At 60.6% G+C, this 20,913-nt stretch overlaps 1 protein-coding gene across 3 annotated transcripts in view; it reads right to left on the bottom strand.

The window, feature by feature from the left end:
* The window catches only part of AGAP3 (ArfGAP with GTPase domain, ankyrin repeat and PH domain 3), a 116,825-nt gene that overhangs the window by 29,311 nt on the left and 66,601 nt on the right, over positions 1-20,913 (bottom strand). For all 3 annotated transcript variants that reach the window (XM_056484189.1, XM_056484188.1, XM_056484190.1), the window contains exons 9-11: positions 20,521-20,613; positions 12,705-12,809; positions 7,716-7,878 (exon numbers count right to left, since the gene is read on the bottom strand). In XM_056484189.1, the coding sequence (XP_056340164.1) occupies positions 7,716-7,878; positions 12,705-12,809; positions 20,521-20,613 (361 nt within the window). The remainder of the gene's footprint in view (positions 1-7,715; positions 7,879-12,704; positions 12,810-20,520; positions 20,614-20,913) is intronic.

Genomic DNA, 20,913 nt, shown 5'->3' with positions numbered 1-20,913 from the left:
CTGGTAAGGGATAAGTGTAACAGCCCCCAGTAATTATCTCTAATTAGGGTTAGTGATTATACTGTTGGGTTGGAGAAAATCAGTCTCTGCTCTTGCACTGGGGAGGAGCAGCAGCAGCTCCCTGTGTGCTCCAGAGCTCTCCATGAGCCCCTCCCTGCCTGCTCCAGGAGCAGGAGCCATCCTGACCCAGCAGTCTCAGCCTCTTGCCCAGCCCCAGGGACTGCTGCTCCTGCCCTGCTTTGTGTCACCCACCCAGCTGCAGTCACACTCCTCCTCTTCCCACGGAGCCCTGACCATTTCCAGCTCTCTCAATGCAAAACTTTAACTGACAGCTCAAGCCTCACATTTGGATTCATCCTCCACCTTCAGACATGCAGATAAACATTCCTAAGAGGTTACTGTATGACTGTATTAGTGAATGTATAATATTTATAATATACATATGAATTTGCAGTATTTTATACATGATTCATGATTCAAAATATTAATTACAGATCAATTTTAGTAAATCTCTCATCTCAGCTTCATCTTCAGACTACAAACAACCCTTTAACATATTACTGGGAAGGGCAGAAGTCCCACATGGAGGAAGAGGCAGACCCTCACCCTCCTCCTCCCAGCCTGGCACCCCCAGGTCCGAGTTACAGACCCCAGACTGTCTGGGTGACAAGTGACCCCAAAGACCCCAAAGACCATTGCAGCCCTGCCCTGGCCCGTGGCTGAGCAGCAGTGACAGACACTGCACTTCTATAGCCAGGCCCTGCAGGGAGCCAAGTGAGCAAGCCAAATCACAGCTGGAGGTGGGTGTGCCCCACAGCTGGCACGGAACCAGCTGTGCACGGGCACTGCCCCTCTCAGGCCGAGGGGGAGCACTGGGCCCTGCTCTGCCTTTCACCCTGCTGCAGCTCACAGGGTTTCACCAAAAAAGAGCACAGCCCACAGGGACAACACAGGCCCTGCAGCTGTCCTGCAGAGTGCAGCACAGCTGGACCTGGGCATGTCCCTGGGGTGTCCCTGGGGGTGTCCCTGGGGGTGTCCCTGGGGGTGATCCTGGACATGTCCCTGGGATGTCCCTGGGATGTCCCTGGGGGTGTCCCTGGGGGTGATCCTGGACATGTCCCTGGGGATGTCCCTGACATGTCCCTGGGGTGTCCCTGGCATGTCCCTGGCATGTCCCTGGCATGTCACTGGGGGTGTCCCTAGCATGTCCCTGGGGATGTCCCTGGGATGTCCCTGGGATGTCCCTGGGATGTCCCTGGGGGTGTCCCTGGGGGTGATCCTGGACATGTCCCTGGGGATGTCCCTGACATGTCCCTGGGGTGTCCCTGGCATGTCCCTGGCATGTCACTGGGGGTGTCCCTAGCATGTCCCTGGGGATGTTCCTGGGATGTCCCTGGGCATGTCCCTGGGGATGTTCCTGGGGGTGTCCCTGGGGGTGTCCCTGGACACACGCCAGGGCAGTGTGGCACGAGCTGCTGCTGGGGGGAAGCACAAGCAACTTCCAGAAGTCAGAGCTGAGCTTTCCCTCTGGAGTGCCCAATTTCCCTTCTTCCATGGGAGATGAATGACCCTGCCCTGACCCGAAGCACCCCTCGTGCAGCCAGAAGCAGGAGAAAGGCAGAGATGATGCACAGCCTCCTGTCTGCCATGACCTGCACCACCCTGCTCTCACTGCTCTTCTTCCCTCAATGTCATTGTCCCCCACGGCGAGCAGCGGTGTGCCAGGGAAACAGGTTTTCCCTTTTCTTTGTTAATTCTTCCCTCATTACATTTGAAATTCCACAATCAGTGTGCACTGTAATTGTCGAATTTGATGCTAATGATTAATGAATTAAACATGGATCCATCAATTAGTCCTCGGAGAATAATTCTGCATAAAGCAGCGGATAATGTAATTACAGTAACAAAGATAATGAGATGTTAACATCGACGGAGCCCGACGTGACATGATCACAGCAGGCTCAGCAACCCCGGCCTGGGGGAGCCAATCCCTCACTCTGCAGAGGCACAGAGAGCATCGGGGGGCAGGGGCTGGCGGGGGGGCTGCGCGGAGCGGGCTCGGCACCGGCACCGGCACCGGCACCGGGACCGACATCGGCATCGGCACTGACACTGACACCGGGACCGATACTGACACTGACATCGACATCGGCACTGACACTGACACCGATACTGACACCGACACTGACACCGATACTGACACCGACATCAGCACCGGCACTGACACTGGTACCGGCACCGGGACCGATACTGACACTGACACTGACATCGACACCGGCACCGGTACCGACATCGGTATCGGCACTGACACTGACACTGACACTGACATCGGCACTGACACAGGTACCGGCACCGGGACCGATACTGACACTGGCACTGGAACCGGCACCGGCACCGGGACCGATACTGATACTGACACTGACATCGGCATCGGCACCGACACCGACACTGACATCGGTATCGGCACTGAAACCAGCACTGACACCGATACTGACACCGACATCGGCACTGACATTGGCATCGGCACCAATACTGACACCGATACTGACACTGATACTGACACCGATACAGACACCGGCACTGACACTGGCATCAGCATCGGCACTGCAACTGGCACTGACAGTGACAGTGACACTGACACTGAGACTGACATCGGGACTGACACCAACACCGACACCAGCACGGACACCGGCACCAGCACTGGCACCGTGCTCTGCCTGGTGCCAGGGTCACACTGAGCTGCACCCAGCCCTGCTCAGGGGCACACAGAGCTGTGCCCAGCCCTGCTCAGGGTCACTCTGAGCTGCACCCAGCCCTGCTCAGGGGCACACAGAGCTGTGCCCAGCCCTGCTCAGGGTCACACTGAGCTGTGCCCAGCCCTGCTCAGGGGCACTCAGAGCTGTGCCCAGCCCTGCTCAGGGTCACACTGAGCTGTGCCCAGCCCTGCTCAGGGGCACTCAGAGCTGTGCCCAGCCCTGCTCAGGGTCACTCTGAGCTGTGCCCAGCCCTGCTCAGGGGCACACAGAGCTGTGCCTGTGCCCAGCCCTGCTCAGGGTCACTCAGAGCTGTGGCCAGCCCTGCTCAGGGTCACTCTGAGCTGTGCCTGTGCCCAGCCCTGCTCAGGGTCACACTGAGCTGTGCCCAGCCCTGCTCAGGGTCACTCTGAGCTGTGCCTGTGCCCAGCCCTGCTCAGGGTCACACTGAGCTGTGCCTGTGCCCAGCCCTGCTCAGGGGCACACAGAGCTGTGCCCAGCCCTGCTCAGGGTCACACTGAGCTGTGCCCAGCCCTGCTCAGGGGCACTCAGAGCTGTGCCCAGCCCTGCTCAGGGTCATTCTGAGCTGTGCCTGTGCCCAGCCCTGCTCAGGGTCACTCTGAGCTGCACCCAGCCCTGCTCAGGGTCACTCAGAGCTGTGCCCAGCCCTGCTCAGGGTCACACTGAGCTGTGCCCAGCCCTGCTCAGGGTCACTCAGAGCTGTGCCCAGCCCTGCTCAGGGTCACTCTGAGCTGCACCCAGCCCTGCTCAGGGTCACTCTGAGCTGTGCCTGTGCCCAGCCCTGCTCAGGGTCACTCTGAGCTGCACCCAGCCCTGCTCAGGGTCACTCTGAGCTGTGCCTGTGCCCAGCCCTGCTCAGGGGCACACAGAGCTGTGCCCAGCCCTGCTCAGGGTCACACTGAGCTGCACCCAGCCCTGCTCAGGGTCACTCTGAGCTGCACCCAGCCCTGCTCAGGGTCACTCAGAGCTGTGCCCAGCCCTGCTCAGGGTCACACTGAGCTGTGCCCAGCCCTGCTCAGGGTCACTCTGAGCTGCACCCAGCCCTGCTCAGGATCACACTGAGCTGCACCCAGCCCTGCTCAGGGTCACTCTGAGCTGTGCCCAGCCCTGCTCAGGGGCACACAGAGCTCAGCCTGCACCCAGCTCCAGCCCCTGCCATCCCAGCCCTGCAGAGGCTGAGGCCAGCACGGGCTCCCTCCCACAGCCCCTGGCACACAGCCCAGGGCTGGGCACGCTCCCACTCTGTGTCCTGGCTGCTCCCTGGCCGGGCTGTGCAGCCAGCACTCGGTGCCAGCACACAGAGCCCAGCCCAGGACAGCTGGGCCCCCATCACCTCAGAGCAAACAGAGCATCAGCCAAGCAGTGCCCCCCATTGTCACCCCCTGGAACACGCTCCTGGAGGAGATGCAGGAGCACTCACACTCCACTGGCCCCAACACACGTGTCAGACCATGCAGACCGTGCCCCAGGCTGCAGAGAACTGACCAGCAGCAGTGCTCACCCTAAAGCACCCAGAGCTCGAGCTCCCAGCTGAGTGCTGAGTTAGACTGGCCCGTCCTGCTCAGCCTCCCCTGCTGGGGACACGGTGCTGCCTGCTCTCCAGCACACCCCACGGGACACTCGTGGTTCTCAGCAAGCTGCAGAGCCCCCAGAGCAGAGCAGAGCAGAGCTGTCCCCTCCAGCCTGCTCCCTTCACTCTCGTGCTCTGGCTCCCTGCAGTCCCATCTCTGCTGCTGGGAGCTCCTCCAGTCGCTGCCTGCAGCCACAGCCACCCCAGCACAGCTGCAGCTCTCCCTGCACTCCCCTTCTCTCCCCACTCCAAGGCAGGGTTCCTGCCCAGCTCTCGCCCTCCCCTGCCCTCAGGGAGCTCTGGAGCCCAGAGCTGCAGTGCTGCTGCCTGGCTGGGTCTGTGCCCCAGAGCCTCCCTGGCCCTGCTCCCCTTGCTAACACTCTCAGCAGGTCCCTGCCAACTCTGTGAAGCAAGAACCCAGAGCTCAGCTGGGCTGAGGCTGGGCTCTGTGCTGGCTGACACTGGCTCTTTCCTCCCCCACTGAAGTCCCTTTTCATCCCACCTGCACTTGGACAGGAGCTGCTCCTGTTCCTCCAGCCAGAACGATGAGATGCAGCACAGCCCAAGGTGAAAGTGAAGAACAGAGCAAGGATGCAGCTGGGGGCCGTGAGGGAGGGGCCAGGGAAGTGACACTGGGAAGAGGAGCAGCAGAGAATCCTGACCCACACCTCCAGTGAACACCAGGCCATGACCCCTGCCAGCCCTGGCACATCTGCTCATCCCTTTCCTGCCCTCTCCAGCCCAACCACTGTGGTCCCATCCCCTGCCACTGGCACCTTCTACAGGACCAGGGTTCTCCAAGCCCTGTCCCAACTGGCCCTGGACACTCCCAGCTCATCTGGCCAACCTGTTGAGTACCAGGACCTCACCACCTGCACATGGAAGAACTTCCTAATACCCAATCTAAACCTCCCCTCCTCCAGGATAACATCATCCCCCTTGTCCCATCACTCCAGGCCCTGTCCAAGCTCCCTCTCCAGCTCCAGGCACTGGAAGGGCTCTGAGTTCTTCCCCAGAGCCTTCTCTTCTCCAGGATAACACCTCCAGCTCTCCCAGCCTGTCTCTGCAGGAGAGGGCTCCAGCCCTGGGAGCATCTCCATGCCCTCCTCTGGACAATGGGAACTCATCCAACCCAAACTAAAACCAAGCTTAATTGTAAAGTGGATCATGACTGAGCTCAGAGCCCCTGCTGGTTTCACAAACTCAAGTCCTTCCCTCATTCCTACTGTATTTAACTTGAAGCTGTCTGTACCTGCTTTGGAGTTATTCTGAATCCTCACCAGAGCACTGCATCCATGTATTCCAGCCACATACAGGGCACTCTTCTCCCCTCCATGTCCCTGGATTTGCTCCTGCCAGGTGGGGACTGTGTGTGCAGGACAGCAGCCAGCACACTCACTCACCTCTGCAGAGTCTAGGGCCCAGAGGAACCACAGACACCTGCTCTGAACTCCATCCACTGGCTGTGCCCAGAGACTCTTGGGGCAAGACAGCAAATCCCTCATGTCCCCAAAGTTTGTGTCCTCTGAAGATTAACTTGTGACTGGCAAAGAACTGCAAACTGTGAAGTGCTTCCTCTGCAGTTCCCAAAATAGGTGTCAGATAAGAGATGCCCAGTGGATCCAGCAATAGTCTCATCCACAGTCCCAAAGGTGGCAGAACTGTGGGGTCACTGCTAACTTGAAGCCAGGCAGTTTCCCACCAGCCCTGAATCCAGCCCTGGTCACTGCACATGGGTAAGACAGAGAGGGTCTGTGTCCCATCTGTGCACTTGGTGCACAAATTCCCCCCTGCTAGGAAACTTCACCTCCTCCCCCATGTGAACTGCTCCAACTCCAGCCCTGTTCACTGTGCCTGCTCCAGCTCTGTGGCCCAGACTGAAGGGTCTCATGCCACACTTGCTCCTTGGCTCTGGTTTCCAGCAGCAGGGATCAGTAACCCAGGGACATCCCAACCCAGGCACATCCCAACCCAGTGATCAGTGATCAGTAACCCAGGTAAATCCCAACCCAGGCACATCCCAGCCCAGGTAAATCCCAACCCAGGCACATCCCAACCCAGGCACATCCCAACCCAGGCACATCCCACCCTGCTCCTGGTCAGCCCAACAGCACCAGGAGCATGGCTGCATGTAGGGTAAGGGGCTAAGTGAGCAGTTGCTTGGACAGCAGCATAAGCTCCTCTGTGGTTTGCATCCTGCCCCCAGCTCTGACACCTGTGCCCAGCCAGAGCCCAGACAAGGCAGCTCTGCCAGGCAGGCAGAGAAGTGTCCCTGAGCAGGATCAGGAACTGTCCCCACGCTGGGGCAGCTGAGCGTGGCTGGTGGTGACAGAGCTGCAGGGTACAGTGGAGAGCCAAGGCAAGGACAGGCAGATGGATTATCCAAGATGACCTCTGGCTTGACAGGAGCAGCAGGCTGGGTTTGGGTGGCTCGTGATGGCACCATGAGAGCAGAGATGTCACTGTGCCCCACTGCCTGTCCGTGTCTGTGTGTGATCCAGCAGCTCCTGGCACTCAGCCCAGCTGCACTGAAGCTCTGTGCTGACAGCCCCTGGCCAGGGGCAGAGCAGGGCACAGAGCAGCCATGAACAACAAGGGCATGTGCCCCCAAGCTCACCTCAGCAGCAGTCCTGGGCTCAGAAGGGTTTCTGTGGCCAGCACAGCACCAGCACTCCCTCAGCATCCCAACCAGAGCCTTCTCCATTCCCTGTGCACCAGACTGTGCCAGCAGCTAGCTGGGCAGAAGGCAGGTGGGAACTGCCCACCCTGGCCAAGGACACCAGCCCCAAGCACAGGAAAGGCTCTGGGAAATGTGGGCCCCAAGTTCAAGAGCTCCCCCAGGCAGGGTGAGAAGCTCCCATGGCAGCAGCAGGAAGGAGCATGGCAGGAACTCTGTGAGAGGCCAGAGGGCAGCCAGCCTCCCATTCCCACCTCACCACACTCTGGGGCAACTCTTCAGTGTACACACAGAGTGATGACCCCAAACCACATCCTCACCATTTCTCCAGGGGAAAGTGAGGAGGAAACAGGGTCCCAAAACCAGAAAGAAACAGAATTCTGACAACTTGTCAGGAGCCAAGAGCCTTGGGATTTCCCTGATTTAGGGAGCAGCAGCTTTGACCACGTGTAGCAGCTCAGCAGCCTTAAAATTCCTCAAGGGTTCACACTGCCAGTGATGTTCTTCTGTCCTGGCCACCAAGCAGCACAACCCCTAAGAGCAGCTTACCTGGGAGAGCACAGAAATGCTAATGCCCACCAAAGGGGCTCCTCCAGGGTGGTGAAAGCCAGCCAGGAGTGCCCTCAGAAGGGGCTGTGCTCCCAGCCCAGCAAAGCCAAGGATGCTGGCTCTGTGCCCCCACAGCAGCTCTTACCTGTGCCTGCTGCCAGCTGAGAGCTGCTCCTGTCCTTGTTGAGCCCGTTGGCCTTGGGGCTGGCGCCGGGCGCTGCCGTGGCCCTGGGCAGACGCTTGCCCGGCACCTTCACCGTGGTTCTCAGCAGGTCAATCTCCTTCCCATGCACGTTCTGCATGTAGTCCTGCAGCACAGGCAGAAGGGAGGGGTCAGCCCTGCCCCACACAAACACACCCAGCTCCCCAGCCCCAGAACCAGCACTGAGCCTGTGGGATGCCAGGACGAGCCCACGTGGGGAGGCACGGCCGGGGATCAGAGACCAGATGGAGCCAAAGGCACACAGGTGACTTCCTGCTCCCCACCACCCCTGGCTCAGCACTCCTGCTCCCCACCACCCCTGGCTCAGCACTCCTGCCCCCCACCACCCCTGGCTCAGCACTCCTGCTCCCACCATCCCTGGCTCAGCCCAGCACTCCTGCCCCCCACCACCCCTGGCTCAGCACTCCTGCTCCCCACCACCCCTGGCTCAGCACTCCTGCTCCCCACCAGCCCTGGCTCAGCCCAGCACTCAACAGCAACAGCTAACAATGGGATGGGATGGGATGGGATGGGATGGGATGGGATGGGATGGGATGGGATGGGATGGGATGGGACGGGACGGGACGGGACGGGACGGGACGGGACGGGATGGGATGGGATGGAATAGAAGTACAGTACAAGCAATGGGATACCTAAAAATTCTCTCTCAAGTCACAGCTGGGGTAAGAGAAACCCAAACCAACAGAACTCAGGTAACTCCCTTGCTCATTCTCCTGCAGAGCTTCCTATTATTCAAAACTTGGTGCTTCCAGCATTTCTTCTGGTCGACAGTCCATTATACAACCAAAGCCCCATGTGCAGACCGTAGCTATCACTCTGCCCTCAGCCTTCAGTCAGAACAAGGCTGCAGACTCCAAATCCCTCCTGATCACTGTGTCTCTTGCTGTGCCTCCCAGCTGCTCTGGGGGGCTTGGGTTTACTCCAGTTCACAAGGAGGTCACCACACACCCTCCCATGCCCACAGGGGCTGGGCAGCCTGGCTCAGACCTTGGCACTCCCAGTGCCCTGGGTGCCCCTACACCAGCAGCAGGGTGCAGGCTGGTGCCAGCCCTCGTACAGTCCTGGCACAGCCCTTGTCCCAGCCCTGGTGCCAGCCCTTTTCCCAGCCCTTTTCCCATCCCTTGTCCCAGCCGTGGTCCCAGCCCTGTGCAGCCCTGGCACAGCCCTTGTCCCAGCCCTTTTCCCAGCCCTTTTCTCAGCCCTTGTCCCAGCCCTGTGCAGCCCTGGTCCCAGCCCTGGTTCCAGCCCTTGTCCCAGCCCTTTTCCCAGCCCTGGTTCCAGCCCTGGTCCCAGCCCTTTTCCCAGCCCTGGCAGGCTCTCTCAGGGCTGCACTTTCCCTCACTCAGCAAAGCTCTCGCCGCTGCCTGCCCGAGCGAGCGGTCACTGCCGCTCGCCTTTTATTACCCACCATAAAACTGCAATTTCTTCCCAAGCCTCCTCGCTAATTACCCAGCCAGTTCTCTCATTTCATTTTATTACTGGAATTAACAACGAGTTCAAAGCGTGGAAAGCTATTAAGATGTGTGATTAAGCCACATTCAATTAGTTTCTACAAACAATTTAATTGATGTTGCAGATAGAATTAACAGAAGGTGATTGTGTGAATGGCTCCACTGGCTGCAAAATGGGAGCTGCTTCCCTGGCAGCGTGCAGCACGGGCTCAGCCCTGCCCCTTCCCCACAGCACAGCTCCCCGAGCCCTTGGGGAAGGGATGGCACACTGCACCAGGCTCTCACACAACCTGTTCTCCTGTCCTGCACAGCCTCACAGAAAGGGAGAGGCACAGGAGAAGGAAAGCTCTGCTGAAGGCAGGATCAGCCCTGCACCTGCCTGTCCCTGGCCCACCTGGGCTCCGGGGCAGAGGCACTGTGGCACTGGGGCAGGAACCACTGGCAGCCCCACAGCTCTGAGCACGAGGCTGGGCTGGGGCCAGGGCAGATTTGCTCCCTCCAGGACAGCAGTTCCAGGCCTGGGCCAGCTCACCAGCACGTGCAAACCCAGAGCTCACTCCTGACTCCTGCTGAGGAAACTTTTCAGTTGGGCTGGAGGGGCCATGATCTAGATCCAGAAATAGACTGAGTGATGAACTCCCAAAAGCACATGAGCTCCACAGGAAGCTCTGGTTGGTAAAATCAGGGGCCTGACCTCCATCCAACGGGGCAGACACACCCTGGCCAGATGTGCCCTGGAGGAGAAGCAAATTAGGGCTGCTGATCTCTGAGGTGCTGACACCCACCCCAGCAGGGACAGGGAGAGAATGCAGAGAGAATGGAAGAGAAGACAAGGGAGGAACTGCCCTGACTCATGCCAAGGAACAGCCCTGGGAACACAGAAAGAGCACAAAAATGCTGTGGGACATTGAAGATCCTGATGGGCAGCGAGGACTCTTCCTGCAAGGCTCAGCCTGCCCTCAGGGACCCTGAGCTGCACCCAGAATTCTGCCATCCCCCAGACACGTGGTGGGACAGGCAGGAAGGAGCTGGGACTCCCCATCCCACGGCAAGAGCTGGATGCTGCATGTCCCCTTGGCTGCTGCTCTGTGCTCTGTTCTAGCCCACAGCTCCCCTCACCCCAGCCAGCCTGGGATCCTCGGGAGCACAGGTTTGTGCCACCCCAATGTGCTCTGCTTGTCTCCTCCTCTGGCAATTCCAACCTCCTCCTCCTCCTGCTTGTCCTTGCATCTACCCCTCCAGGCAGGTCTGCCCCAGTACAGAGGGGCAGAGAGGCTTTGGGGATGCACCAGCACGCTGCCAGAACAGCAGCAGGCCATGGGACACGGTGCAGGCTGCCAGGATCTGTCCCCTCTTGTCCCCAGCCCCTGGGCAGGCAGTGCCCAGGAGCACAGAGCCCAGCCTTGAGGAGCCCCACGCTCCCTGCCACGTGCCATCCACACCCCTGTAGGCAAACACAGCCAGGACACAGCTGCTATCTCAGGGGCAAGGTCCAGAGCTGCCCTGCAGGCTGGGCACAGAGGCACCACCCTCAGCTGTGCATCACCACTGGCACCAGCTGGAAGCAAACCAGGTTTCTTCCCAGGGCAACACAATAATGAAATGAAACACTGGAGTGCAGGAAGGAAAGTGAGTGGCATCAATCTCCATCACCCCCTGAGGAAGGAATGGTGAAAAAAGGAGAGAAAAAAGGCCTGGTGTGTGGCAGCAGCAGCATCTGAGAGTAGCTGAACAACAACCCAGAAATTGCTCTGCCTCCACAGCTGATGGTAATAGCAAGGTAATTTCCATGCTGGAAATATGATAAGCCCATACACACAGGTGCACAGGTGAGCACACAGAGATGGCAGCAGCAGCCACTCCCTCCTGGTCTGGTGCTCCAAAGACCAAAAACTGGGGTCACAAAGTTGGAGAACTGCAGACTACAGCACAGTATGGGCATTCAGGACTCTAAGAAAAATCTCCAACCTGTCAGAGAAAGGAAATGCAATGGTTGGGTCTCCAGCTCCAGGACAGGAGGCTCCAGGGGCTCTGGAGCTCAGTAACTGAGCATGGCAAAGGGTTAGCACTGAGGCCAGGGCAGTCCAAGAGCACCCATCTGAGGAGATCAGGACAGACTGAGGGCCTGGGGACACTCCAAAGAGCTGCAGCACCCTGTTGCTGTCCCTGCAGCCCAAGCACTGCCCGTCTGCCCGTCTGTCTGTCTGTGCAGAGGGGCTGGGGCTGTCACAGGTGTGTCTGTCCGTGCTGCAGCAGCACACTGTGCTCCAGGGGCAGCAGGGAAGAAGCCATTAGCCCCACAGTGGGGAGCTGACAGAGATGGATGGGGCAGCAGCTGCGTGCCTGAGCCAGGCACAGACAGGGATCAGAGCAGCTCGGCTCTGCAGCCACCTCCCTCTGCCAGCACCCAGCAGCCAGGGAACGATCCACACCCAAATGGCACCAGCAGCTACGGCTGCAGGGAGCTCCCTGCCTGCTCCTCACCCTGCAGGCAGGCCCTGCCCTGCTGGCCTGAGCAGGCAAACAGGAGAGAGCTGCAGCCTCCAGTGAGCCCTGCACAGAGCGTGCTTCCAGCAGCCCAACACTGACAAACACAGAGAGCCTCCTCCAGACCCTGGCAAGAGCCAGGTCTGCTGAAAAGGCTGCTTGGGGCTGGCCAGCACTGAACTCCTGCCCAGGGCAGAGCCCAGAACTTCCATCTGCTCCCAAAGTCTCCCCAGCCCCTCTCTGCCACGATGGCAGCAGCAGGAGCACTGCAGCAGCAGGAGCACAGCTCTGGGACACTGCAGCAGCACAGGAGCACAGCCCTGGGACACTGCAGCACAGGAGCATTGCAGCAGCACAGGAGCACAGCCCTGGGACACTGCAGCACAGGAGCACTGCAGCAGCACAGGAGCACAGCCCTGGGACACTGCAGCACAGGAGCACTGCAGCAGCAGCAGCACAGCCCTGGGACACTGCAGCACAGGAGCATTGCAGCAGCACAGGAGCACAGCCCTGGGACACTGCAGCACAGGAGCACTGCAGCAGCGCAGCAGCACTGCAGCAGGAGCACTGCAGCAGCAGCAGCACAGGAGCACTGCAGCGGCAGCAGCACTGCAGCAGGAGCACTGCAGCAGCAGCAGCACAGGAGCACCGCAGCGGCAGCAGCACAGCCCTGGGACACTGCAGCACAGCAGCACTGCAGCAGCAGCAGCACAGGAGCACTGCAGCAGCAGCAGCACAGCCCTGGGACACTGCAGCAGCAGGAGCACTGCAGCAGCAGCAGGAGCAGCACAGGAGCACCGCAGCGGCAGCAGCACAGCCCTGGGACACTGCAGCACAGGAGCACTGCAGCAGCAGCAGGAGCACTGCAGCAGGAGCACTGCAGCAGCAGGAGCAGCACAGGAGCACTGCAGCAGCAGCACAGCCTGGGACCCTGCTCTGCCCACCCCACTCCCTGCCCCAGCCCAGGACTCACGTGCAGGCTGGGGTGGTAGGTGAGCACCCCGTTGTCACACAGGGTCACGTACTTCTTCTTCCACTCCTTGTTGAGGGACTTGCCGCTGCGCTTGAGGAGGATGCCCTGCAAGACAAGAGTCTCACCTGGGGCTTGGTCCTGACCCCCCAGCCCTGCCAGCACTGCCCCTTGCAGACTGGAATTTGAGAAGGAACGAGCAGACTCCAGAAAACATCTTCTAGGTCAGCCTTCCCTCGCTCCCCTGGGCTGCAGGTCCTTACAGCCCCCCAGTCCCCACAGACAGCCCTCCCCTCCAGGGATGAGGGTCTCCACACGTCAGTGCCAATGCTCAGCTCCTCTGAGGGACCCATCACATCCTCTGGTGTCCCAAAACACATCCCCTGAGAAACTCTTCCATGCTGAAGGGCAGTGCACACAGAGGGCAGAGCCAACCTCCCCACCAGACACAGACTGCTCCCAGGCCTTCTCCCACCACCCAGAGCACAGAGGGACAGTCAGGGCAGGGAAAACTGGGGACAGGCAGGGGCTGACTGAGAAACAACACTCTAAACACAGGTCTCCCAAGGGATGCACTTTTTCTTGCCTGCTTGTGATTCTGAGAGCTGTCAAACAGAGCAGGGACATATCCCAGAAGGGAGTGCAGGTCCTGAGCAGCTGAGAGTTAGGATCACCAGGATTTCACCTGAGACCCACCCTGCTGTCACTGGCAGAACACACTCCCAGGAAACTATTGCACTCCCATGTGCCCAACTCCCTCTTACCCCCAGGATAACCCAGAACTAACTCCACTGAACCACAGCTCAGAGCACAGACAATCCTCATCCTCTCCCCATTCCTTTTTGTCTCCCCAGGAAATCCACCTCCAGAAGCAATTTGTCATGCAGCAGGTAAGGACAAAGGTGGAGAGGGAGAAGGAAGCTGGGGCAGACATCAGGTGCAAGGGCTCTGGAGCAGGGACAGCACACCAAGCACTCTGTCAGCTGGGGGGAACACAGCATGGGGGGACAAAAGCAGGAATGAGTAACAAAGTCTGGGAAAAAGTGGATTTACCAACTGCCAGGCCTGGCCCCTCCGAAAGTTCTGGACAGACACCCAGACTGCCTGCTCTTAACTTGGCAAAAACCTGGGCAGAAATCTCAGCCCTGCCAGCCTCAGCATTATTTGGGGGCCCCATGGCCGTGCCTGGAGACTGAGCTGCTGCTGCTGCACGAAGGGCTGGGGGACAGCACTGGCAGACACGACCGTGAAATCTGCAATAAACGCTGCAGAGCCGGCAGAAACCTCAAGACCACCCCACTCAGTGCTCAAGCAGCAAAGAAACTGCCTCCCACACATGCAGGGATGGAAGAGCAAAACAGAGAGGCCAGGGCAGAGAGGCCAGGGCAGAGCTGTGTGTGGGCAGGATCAGGTCCCGTGTCAGATCTGGTACCTCGCCCTCGTGGGCTGAAGAACTCAGTGAGGAGCAGGCAGAAGGAGCTGGTGAGAACAGGGCCTGTGGCAGCTGAACCACAGCTCCTGCTCTGCCAAAGTCTGCCAGGGGCAAGCAACACCCCTGGAATCACAGCTGGATGCTCACAGCAAGCACATCTAGGGAAAAGCTATGGCAAAGAGGGATGGGCAAAGGGGAGAGGAGAGGAGAGGAGAGGAGAGGAGAGGAGAGGAGAGGAGAGGAGAGGAGAGGAGAGGAGAGGAGAGGAGAGGAGAGGAGAGGAGAGGAGAGGAGAGGAGAGGAGAGGAGAGGAGAGGAGAGGAGAGGAGAGGAGAGGAGAGGAGAGGAGAGGAGAGGAGAGGAGAGGAGAGGAGAGGAGAGGAGAGGAGAGGAGAGGGGAGGAGAGGAGAGGGGAGGGGAGGGGAGGGGAGGGGAGGGGAGGGGAGGGGAGGGGAGGGGAGGGGAGGGGAGGGGAGGGGAGGGGAGGGGAGGGGAGGGGAGGGGAGGGGAGGGGAGGGGAGGGGAGGGGAGGGGAGGGGAGGGGAGGGGAGGGGAGGGGAGGGGAGGGGAGGGGAGGGGAGGGGAGGGGAGGGGAGGGGAGGGGAGGGGAGGGGAGGGGAGGGGAGGGGAGGGGAGGGGAGGGGAGGGGAGGGGAGGGGAGGGGAGGGGAGGGGAGGGGAGGGGCAAGTGCAAGGTCTCAACACATATCCATGTCTGAGAACAAGAGTGGTTATAAATGGCAAACCTGCGTCCAACAGAAGGACTTAGAGAGGTGCAGCCACCCCGTTCCTCAATGCCTTGCTAAAATGAACCCCAAGAAAACATAAAAGCAGAAAAACGTAACAACTGCATGGTGTCAATGAGTGCAGTGACTGTCCCCACAGGCACAGCCCTGCTCAGGATGGCAGGAGCCTGCAGTGGCTGCCAGGGCTGGCCCTGCACAGGGACTGGCTGGGAGCAGCCCAGCTGTGACTCTTGGGCTGGGTGTGCCCTCACTGAGCAGCTGCCAGGGCTCTCAGAGAAAGGCACCTCGGTCTGGTAGCACCTGTAGGGTCAGACAGGGCACAGTGTCAGCTCCCACCTGTGACACTCAGCAAAGCAGAGCAGCAGGAGGGCTGGCAGCTCACCTCATCCCTCCCTCCTGCACAGGCTCAGCTGCACCACGCCACTCCAACCTGCTCACAAATCCTGCAGGGATGGACACTGCTCCTCCCCAGGGCAGGGGGGATCCTGGTGTCCCTGCCCCTGCCAGGCGAGGTGGTAGCCATGCCATGCCATGCCATGCCATGCCATGCCATGCCATGCCATGCCATGCCATGGCAGCTGCTGGGTGCTGGGTGCCATCCTCCCACACACAGCCAGCAGCACCCACGGTTCCTCGGCACTGGCTCTGGGCCCAGCCAAGACTGTTCTCTCTAACACCACAGCTGGGACACACATTTCCCATACAGGGTATGAAAACAATTGCTCCTCCTCCCACACAAAGCCAGCTCAACATCCACCAGCTCACCCAGGTAAACGGTGAATTCTCTGGAATTCAGAACATTTGTTTGGTATTTTTCAAACAAATCTGCTCCAGACCAGGCTGAAGTTACAGATCTGACTCAAAGCCAACAGAACAGAACTGTGGAATTCTCTGGCTTCTGAGTGGGACAATTCCTTCTGGACACAGTGATCTCTTCTGGGCATGATGATCTCCCTTCTGGCCTTAAACCCAGCTCAGTTCCAGTCTGACCTGGCCTTTTGTAGCACCCTGCAGAACTGTTCCTCTCCTTCCTCGATGTGACTCCAACCTGCTGCACCTTGGAGCCCCCAGTGCAGCACCTGCAGCCTGCCCAAGCACAGGCTGCCTGCAGAGCAGCTGGGAAGAGAGCAGCTCCTGAGCCCCAGCCTGCAGCAAGCCAGGACACCCAAACCCAGAGCTGGGCTGGAGCAGCAGGCACTGCAGCCCTGGTGGGAACAGGAGTCCAGCAGGGGAGCCACCCATGGCGAGGGTCTGCCCGTGTCCCTGCTGCCACCACTCAGTGTCCCTGTGCTGCCACCAGCCAGAGTCCCTGTGCTGCCGCCACCCAATGTCCCTGTGCTGCCAGCAGCCAGTGTCCCTGTGCTGCCCCTCAGCCTCATCCTGCACCTTGGCACGACCTGCAGGGACCAGCTGCTCCCCAGGTTTGTCCCGTGTCCCACACAAGGGGGCCCCAGCCCCTCTTGCTGTCCCCGTGTCCCCATCCCAGCTCGCTGTCCCCGTGTCCCGCCCCAGCCCTGCTCCGGGCTGTGCCGCTGCTCGGGAAAAGCAGCAGCAGCAATATGCAGCGTAATGAAGCAGGCAGCGGCGATGGCCCCCAGAGGACTCGTTTACTCCACAAATCTCCCTTCCACTCACTTTTTGCTAAGAATTTTAACACCAAACTTAATTGTGAAGTCGCGTATTGATTGGAAAATGCAAATGGCAATTTAAATGTAATCTAAGCTCCCAGCATGATCCCAGCTCCCAAGGAGGAGGAGTCGCCCGCCCTGGGCCCTGCTGGAGAGCAGGGGACCCCGAGCAGAGCCAGGCCAGGGCCAGGGCTAGGGCCAGGGGACCCCCGGGCTGCGAGCATGTCCCACAGGACCCCCGGGCTGCCAGTGTGCTCCAGGGGACCCCCGGGCTGCCACAGGACCCCCGGGCTGCCAGCGTGTCCCACGGGACCCCCGGGCTGCCACAGGACCCCCGGGCTGCCAGCGTGTCCCACGGGACCCCCGGGCTGCCATGGGACCCCCGGGCTGCGAGCACACTCCTCGGGACCCCCAGGCTGCCAGTGTGCTCCACTGGACCCCCGGGCTGCCAGTGTGCTCCACTGGACCCCCAGGCTGCCAGCGTGCTCCTCGCAGCCCTCCCACACAGATCTGCTGGATGTGCAATTAGCTCTCTCCTGGTTACGAAGAGCTGAGGAGCTTTGACTCCTGGCATCATTAACCCACTTGTTGGGGACAGATGTCCGGCCACGAAGGAACTCTGCCAGCCTGGCAGAGCAGCACCGCAAGGACACTGGCACACAGGCCTGAGTCCTGCACAGAGCTGCCCTGGCAGAGGCACCAGCTGCCTGCAGGGTGCCTGGCTGCTGTCCCAGCTCGGTGGGGCCCCACAGCCACAGTCTCACCTGTCCCCTTGGCAGCTCCATCTTTTCCAGACATGCATAAGGGAGACAGATCAGGTCACCCAGAGGTGCTGTGCTGGAGAAGGCAGTGACAAGTGACAACCAAGCACCCTGCAGCAGCAACACACACCCCTCCTCAGGCACTCCCCAGTGCTCCTCTTTCTGCAGCATCCAGCCCAGCTCCTGCTTCCTGGCTCCATGCAGACCCGGCTCTCTCATGCTGAGGAGGCTCCAGCATTTCCCAAAGCCTGTTCTGTGCTCAGAGAGGCCAGGAAGGGATCATGGATCACAGTGCCTGCAGCCATGGGGCCATGGGTGAGCCTGCTGCCCCACAGCATGCTGCCTTCAGCCCTTGGCTGGCACAGGAAGCCCAGAGCAGCCTCCTTCTCCCATGCACAGGAACCCTGCTCCCCCGAGGTGACCTGCCAGCAGCACAGCACCAACGTGCCAGCCCAGCAGTGCCCATGCCAAGGGAAGCCCACAGTCCAAGGCTGGCCACAAGGCCAGGCAGCAGATCCTGCCCATTTGCCACTACTGCCCCAAACCCTCCAGCTTCTCTGCTCTTACAGCTGGGCAGGACCAGTCCAAGAGGAAAACTAACTGCAGGCCCCACTCTCCAGTGCCTCAGAGAGAGCAAGCTGTGAGACCTCCACCATCTTCCAGAAGGGGCACATCCATACCAGAGACCAGAGCCAGCACCCCCTGTCCCAAATCTCTGTGACACAGTCTGCACCCCCTGGCAGTCGTTGCTCCTGTCCCCACTGGTGGCACCAAGCCACCACTCCGTGTGGCACAGGGCCACAGCAGGAGTGTGCCAAGCTGCAGGGCCAACCCCACTATGGACCCCCCAACAACCCCTCCCAACAAGCCACGTGTGGATATCTGCTGTGCCCACCTGTCAAACACCCCTTCCCCCAGGAATGCTCCTGTAGAAACACTGCCAGGATCTCTGACCTCTGTGAAATCACCTCTTGCAGCTCTGGCAGTCCTGAACCCAGCATGGACCTGCACCTCCCATGGGAACTCTCTGCTCCAGGCTCTCCTTGTGAGTCCCTCTTGGGTCCCTCTGCCCAGTCCTGCACCAGGCAGCAGCTTGCCACCTCCTCCTCCTTGCAAAGCCCAGAAAGGATGCACAGGTTGTGCTGCAGACCTGCACCTCTGTTGGTCCCTGCTCTCCCCATTTCACACAGGAACAGCATGGAATGACTTAATCCCACTAAACCAACAGGCCAGGCCCTGTCAGCAGCCTGGAGACACAGGAGCAGGTAAAGCAATCACCCTGCCCTGCTGGGTGGGGCAGACCCTGGAAAAGGAACACAAAGGTCCAGGCACGAGAGGCTCAGGTCCCTGCAGGACCAGCCCTCCAGCAGGGCAGCAGCAGGACCTGGGAACCAAGCCAGGTCTCACTGAGGGCTCCAGTGCTCTACTCTTGCCTCCTCTACCTCACCACTCAACAGCCACACACTGCTTCCCCTGCTGACCCCAAACCAGAGCATAGGGGCTCTGCCACTGCAAACAAAGAATCCAGGGCAATCAACAACCCCTGCACACCAACAACCCCCTGTACATCAACAACAACCCACCACAAAGAACCCCTGCACACCAACAATGACCCACCACAAAACGCCCCTGCCCACCAGCAGGCCGTGTGCTGCCAGAGCAGGGCACGGCCCCGTGCAGCTGGGCTGCCTCCTCCTGCTGGGGCTGTGCCACACGTGGGCACCTCAGGAGCAGAGCCCCGTGTGTGAGATCCCACTGTCCCCACCCTGGCACTGCTGCTGTCACTGCTCCTGGCCCCAGAGCCGACCCTCCCAGAGCCTTGCCAACCCCAGCCTGCTCTCAGCACAGACCGTGCCCGGGGCACCAACAGCCCTGCACACACCTGCCTCAGCATCACTCCAGGGTGGGCAAGGGCAGGGGCTTTGGCAGCTCCAGCAATGAGCAGGGTCTCTCTTCTGACCCACACTCCCAGCTAGCCTGGCCTCACTGAGTCCTTCCCCATGGAATCCCAGCATAGAATTGTACCAGGCAGCCAGAACCTGGCAGGGATGGAGCCTCTACTCTCCTGCCTCACATCCCACCTTCCTGCAATGCAGAGACACAACTGGCCCTGTGCTCAGCCCTGGCAGAGCTGGGGGGTACATGGGGCACAGAGGGGCCAGCAGAGGGTAAATGCATCCACAGCAGGGGCACAAGGTGCAAGGCAGGAGCAAAGCCAGATCAGTCTTTCCTGAAATGCAAGGAAATTCTGATGGAAACACCATCCAGCCAATCCACACAGCTTGGCTCGCTGGCACATCAGCCACCACTGCTTGCCAGTGTTGGACACGGGGGCAGGCACCAGTGTGGCGTGGACCCAGGCAGTTCAGGCTCCCTGGAAGCCAGGAGGCAGGAGCTGGAGCTCCAGCTCTTGCTGGAGGAAGCAGTGCCTCCCTCAGACTCGCAGTGGCTCACGGTGTGGGCACTGCGCTCACAGCTCTCTGTAGCAGCCCATGAGGACAGGAACCCCCTTCCTGCCCTGGCAGGAGCAGGAGTGGAAAGAACAGGAGAGAAGAGGAGCAGAGAGGCTGCAGTGGGGCATGGATGCCATCTGCTGGAACTGCTCTGCAGCCACTGCTGCAGCTCCCACCCAGCCCGGCACGGGCTGCACGGCAGCAGCAGCAGGAGATCCTGGTGGGTGTGCAGCCCTCGGGCACGGGGGCACCAGCCAGCCCCCAGCCAGCCCCCGGGTACAGGGGGACACCAAACAGCCCCTGGGCACAGGGGAACCAGCCAGCCCCCGGGTACAGGGGCTCCAACCAGCCCCCGGGCACAGGGGCACCAGCCAGCCCCCAGGCAGGGCTCACAGCTGCTGGTCCCAGTGGGTGTGCAGCCCCCCAGGCACAGGGGCTCCAGCCAGCCCCCGCCAACCCTGGGGTCACAGGGGCTCCAACCAGGCCCTAGCCAGCCCCCGGGCACAGGGGCACCAGCCAGCCCCCAGGCAAGGCTCACAGCTGCTGGTCCCAGTGGGTGTGCAGCCCCCCAGGCACAGGGGCTCCAACCAGCCCCCAGCCAGCCCCCAGGCAGTCCCTGGGGTCACCAGCCAGCCCCGAGCCAGGGCTCACAGCTGCTGGTCCCGGTGGGTGTGTAGCCCCCTGGTATAGGGGCTCCAGCCAGCCCCAGAGCCCCCGGAGCCCCCAGCGCTGAGCAGAGGCCCCAGCCCGCGCTGCCCGGAGCCCGCGGGGTCTCGCGGGGCCGAAGGGGAGCACCGAACCTGCTTCATGGGAATGGCCCGCCCGCTGCCAATACTGTCCGCTTTACACTCCGGCACCTTCTTGTCGCGCTCCGGGTCCGCGCCCTTCCGGGACTGGAAGAGAAGAGACACAGGCGCGTTAGAGCCGGGCACGGGACCCCGAGACACGGGCCCCTGTCCCAGCGGGCTCCAGAACAGAGCCCTGCTCTCCCAGCCGGCCCTGCCAGCGCCCAGGCCCTCACCCGGCGCCGTAGGGACACTCGGACACTCGGCCCAGCCCCAGCCAGCTCTCCTCTCTCTCCTCTCCTCTCCCCCCACTGCAAGCAGAGCTGTCCTCCTCCTGGCAGAGCGGGGCTATGAGGGCAACCCCTCCCGTGGGGCACACAGGACATGGCGACAGACAGAAATGGCATG

This window comes from Oenanthe melanoleuca, chromosome 2 (assembly GCF_029582105.1).
Source record: "Oenanthe melanoleuca isolate GR-GAL-2019-014 chromosome 2, OMel1.0, whole genome shotgun sequence".
NCBI lineage: Eukaryota > Metazoa > Chordata > Aves > Passeriformes > Muscicapidae > Oenanthe > Oenanthe melanoleuca.
The sequence above is the reverse complement of the archived record's forward strand: the minus strand, read 5'-3'. Positions and strand labels throughout refer to the sequence as shown.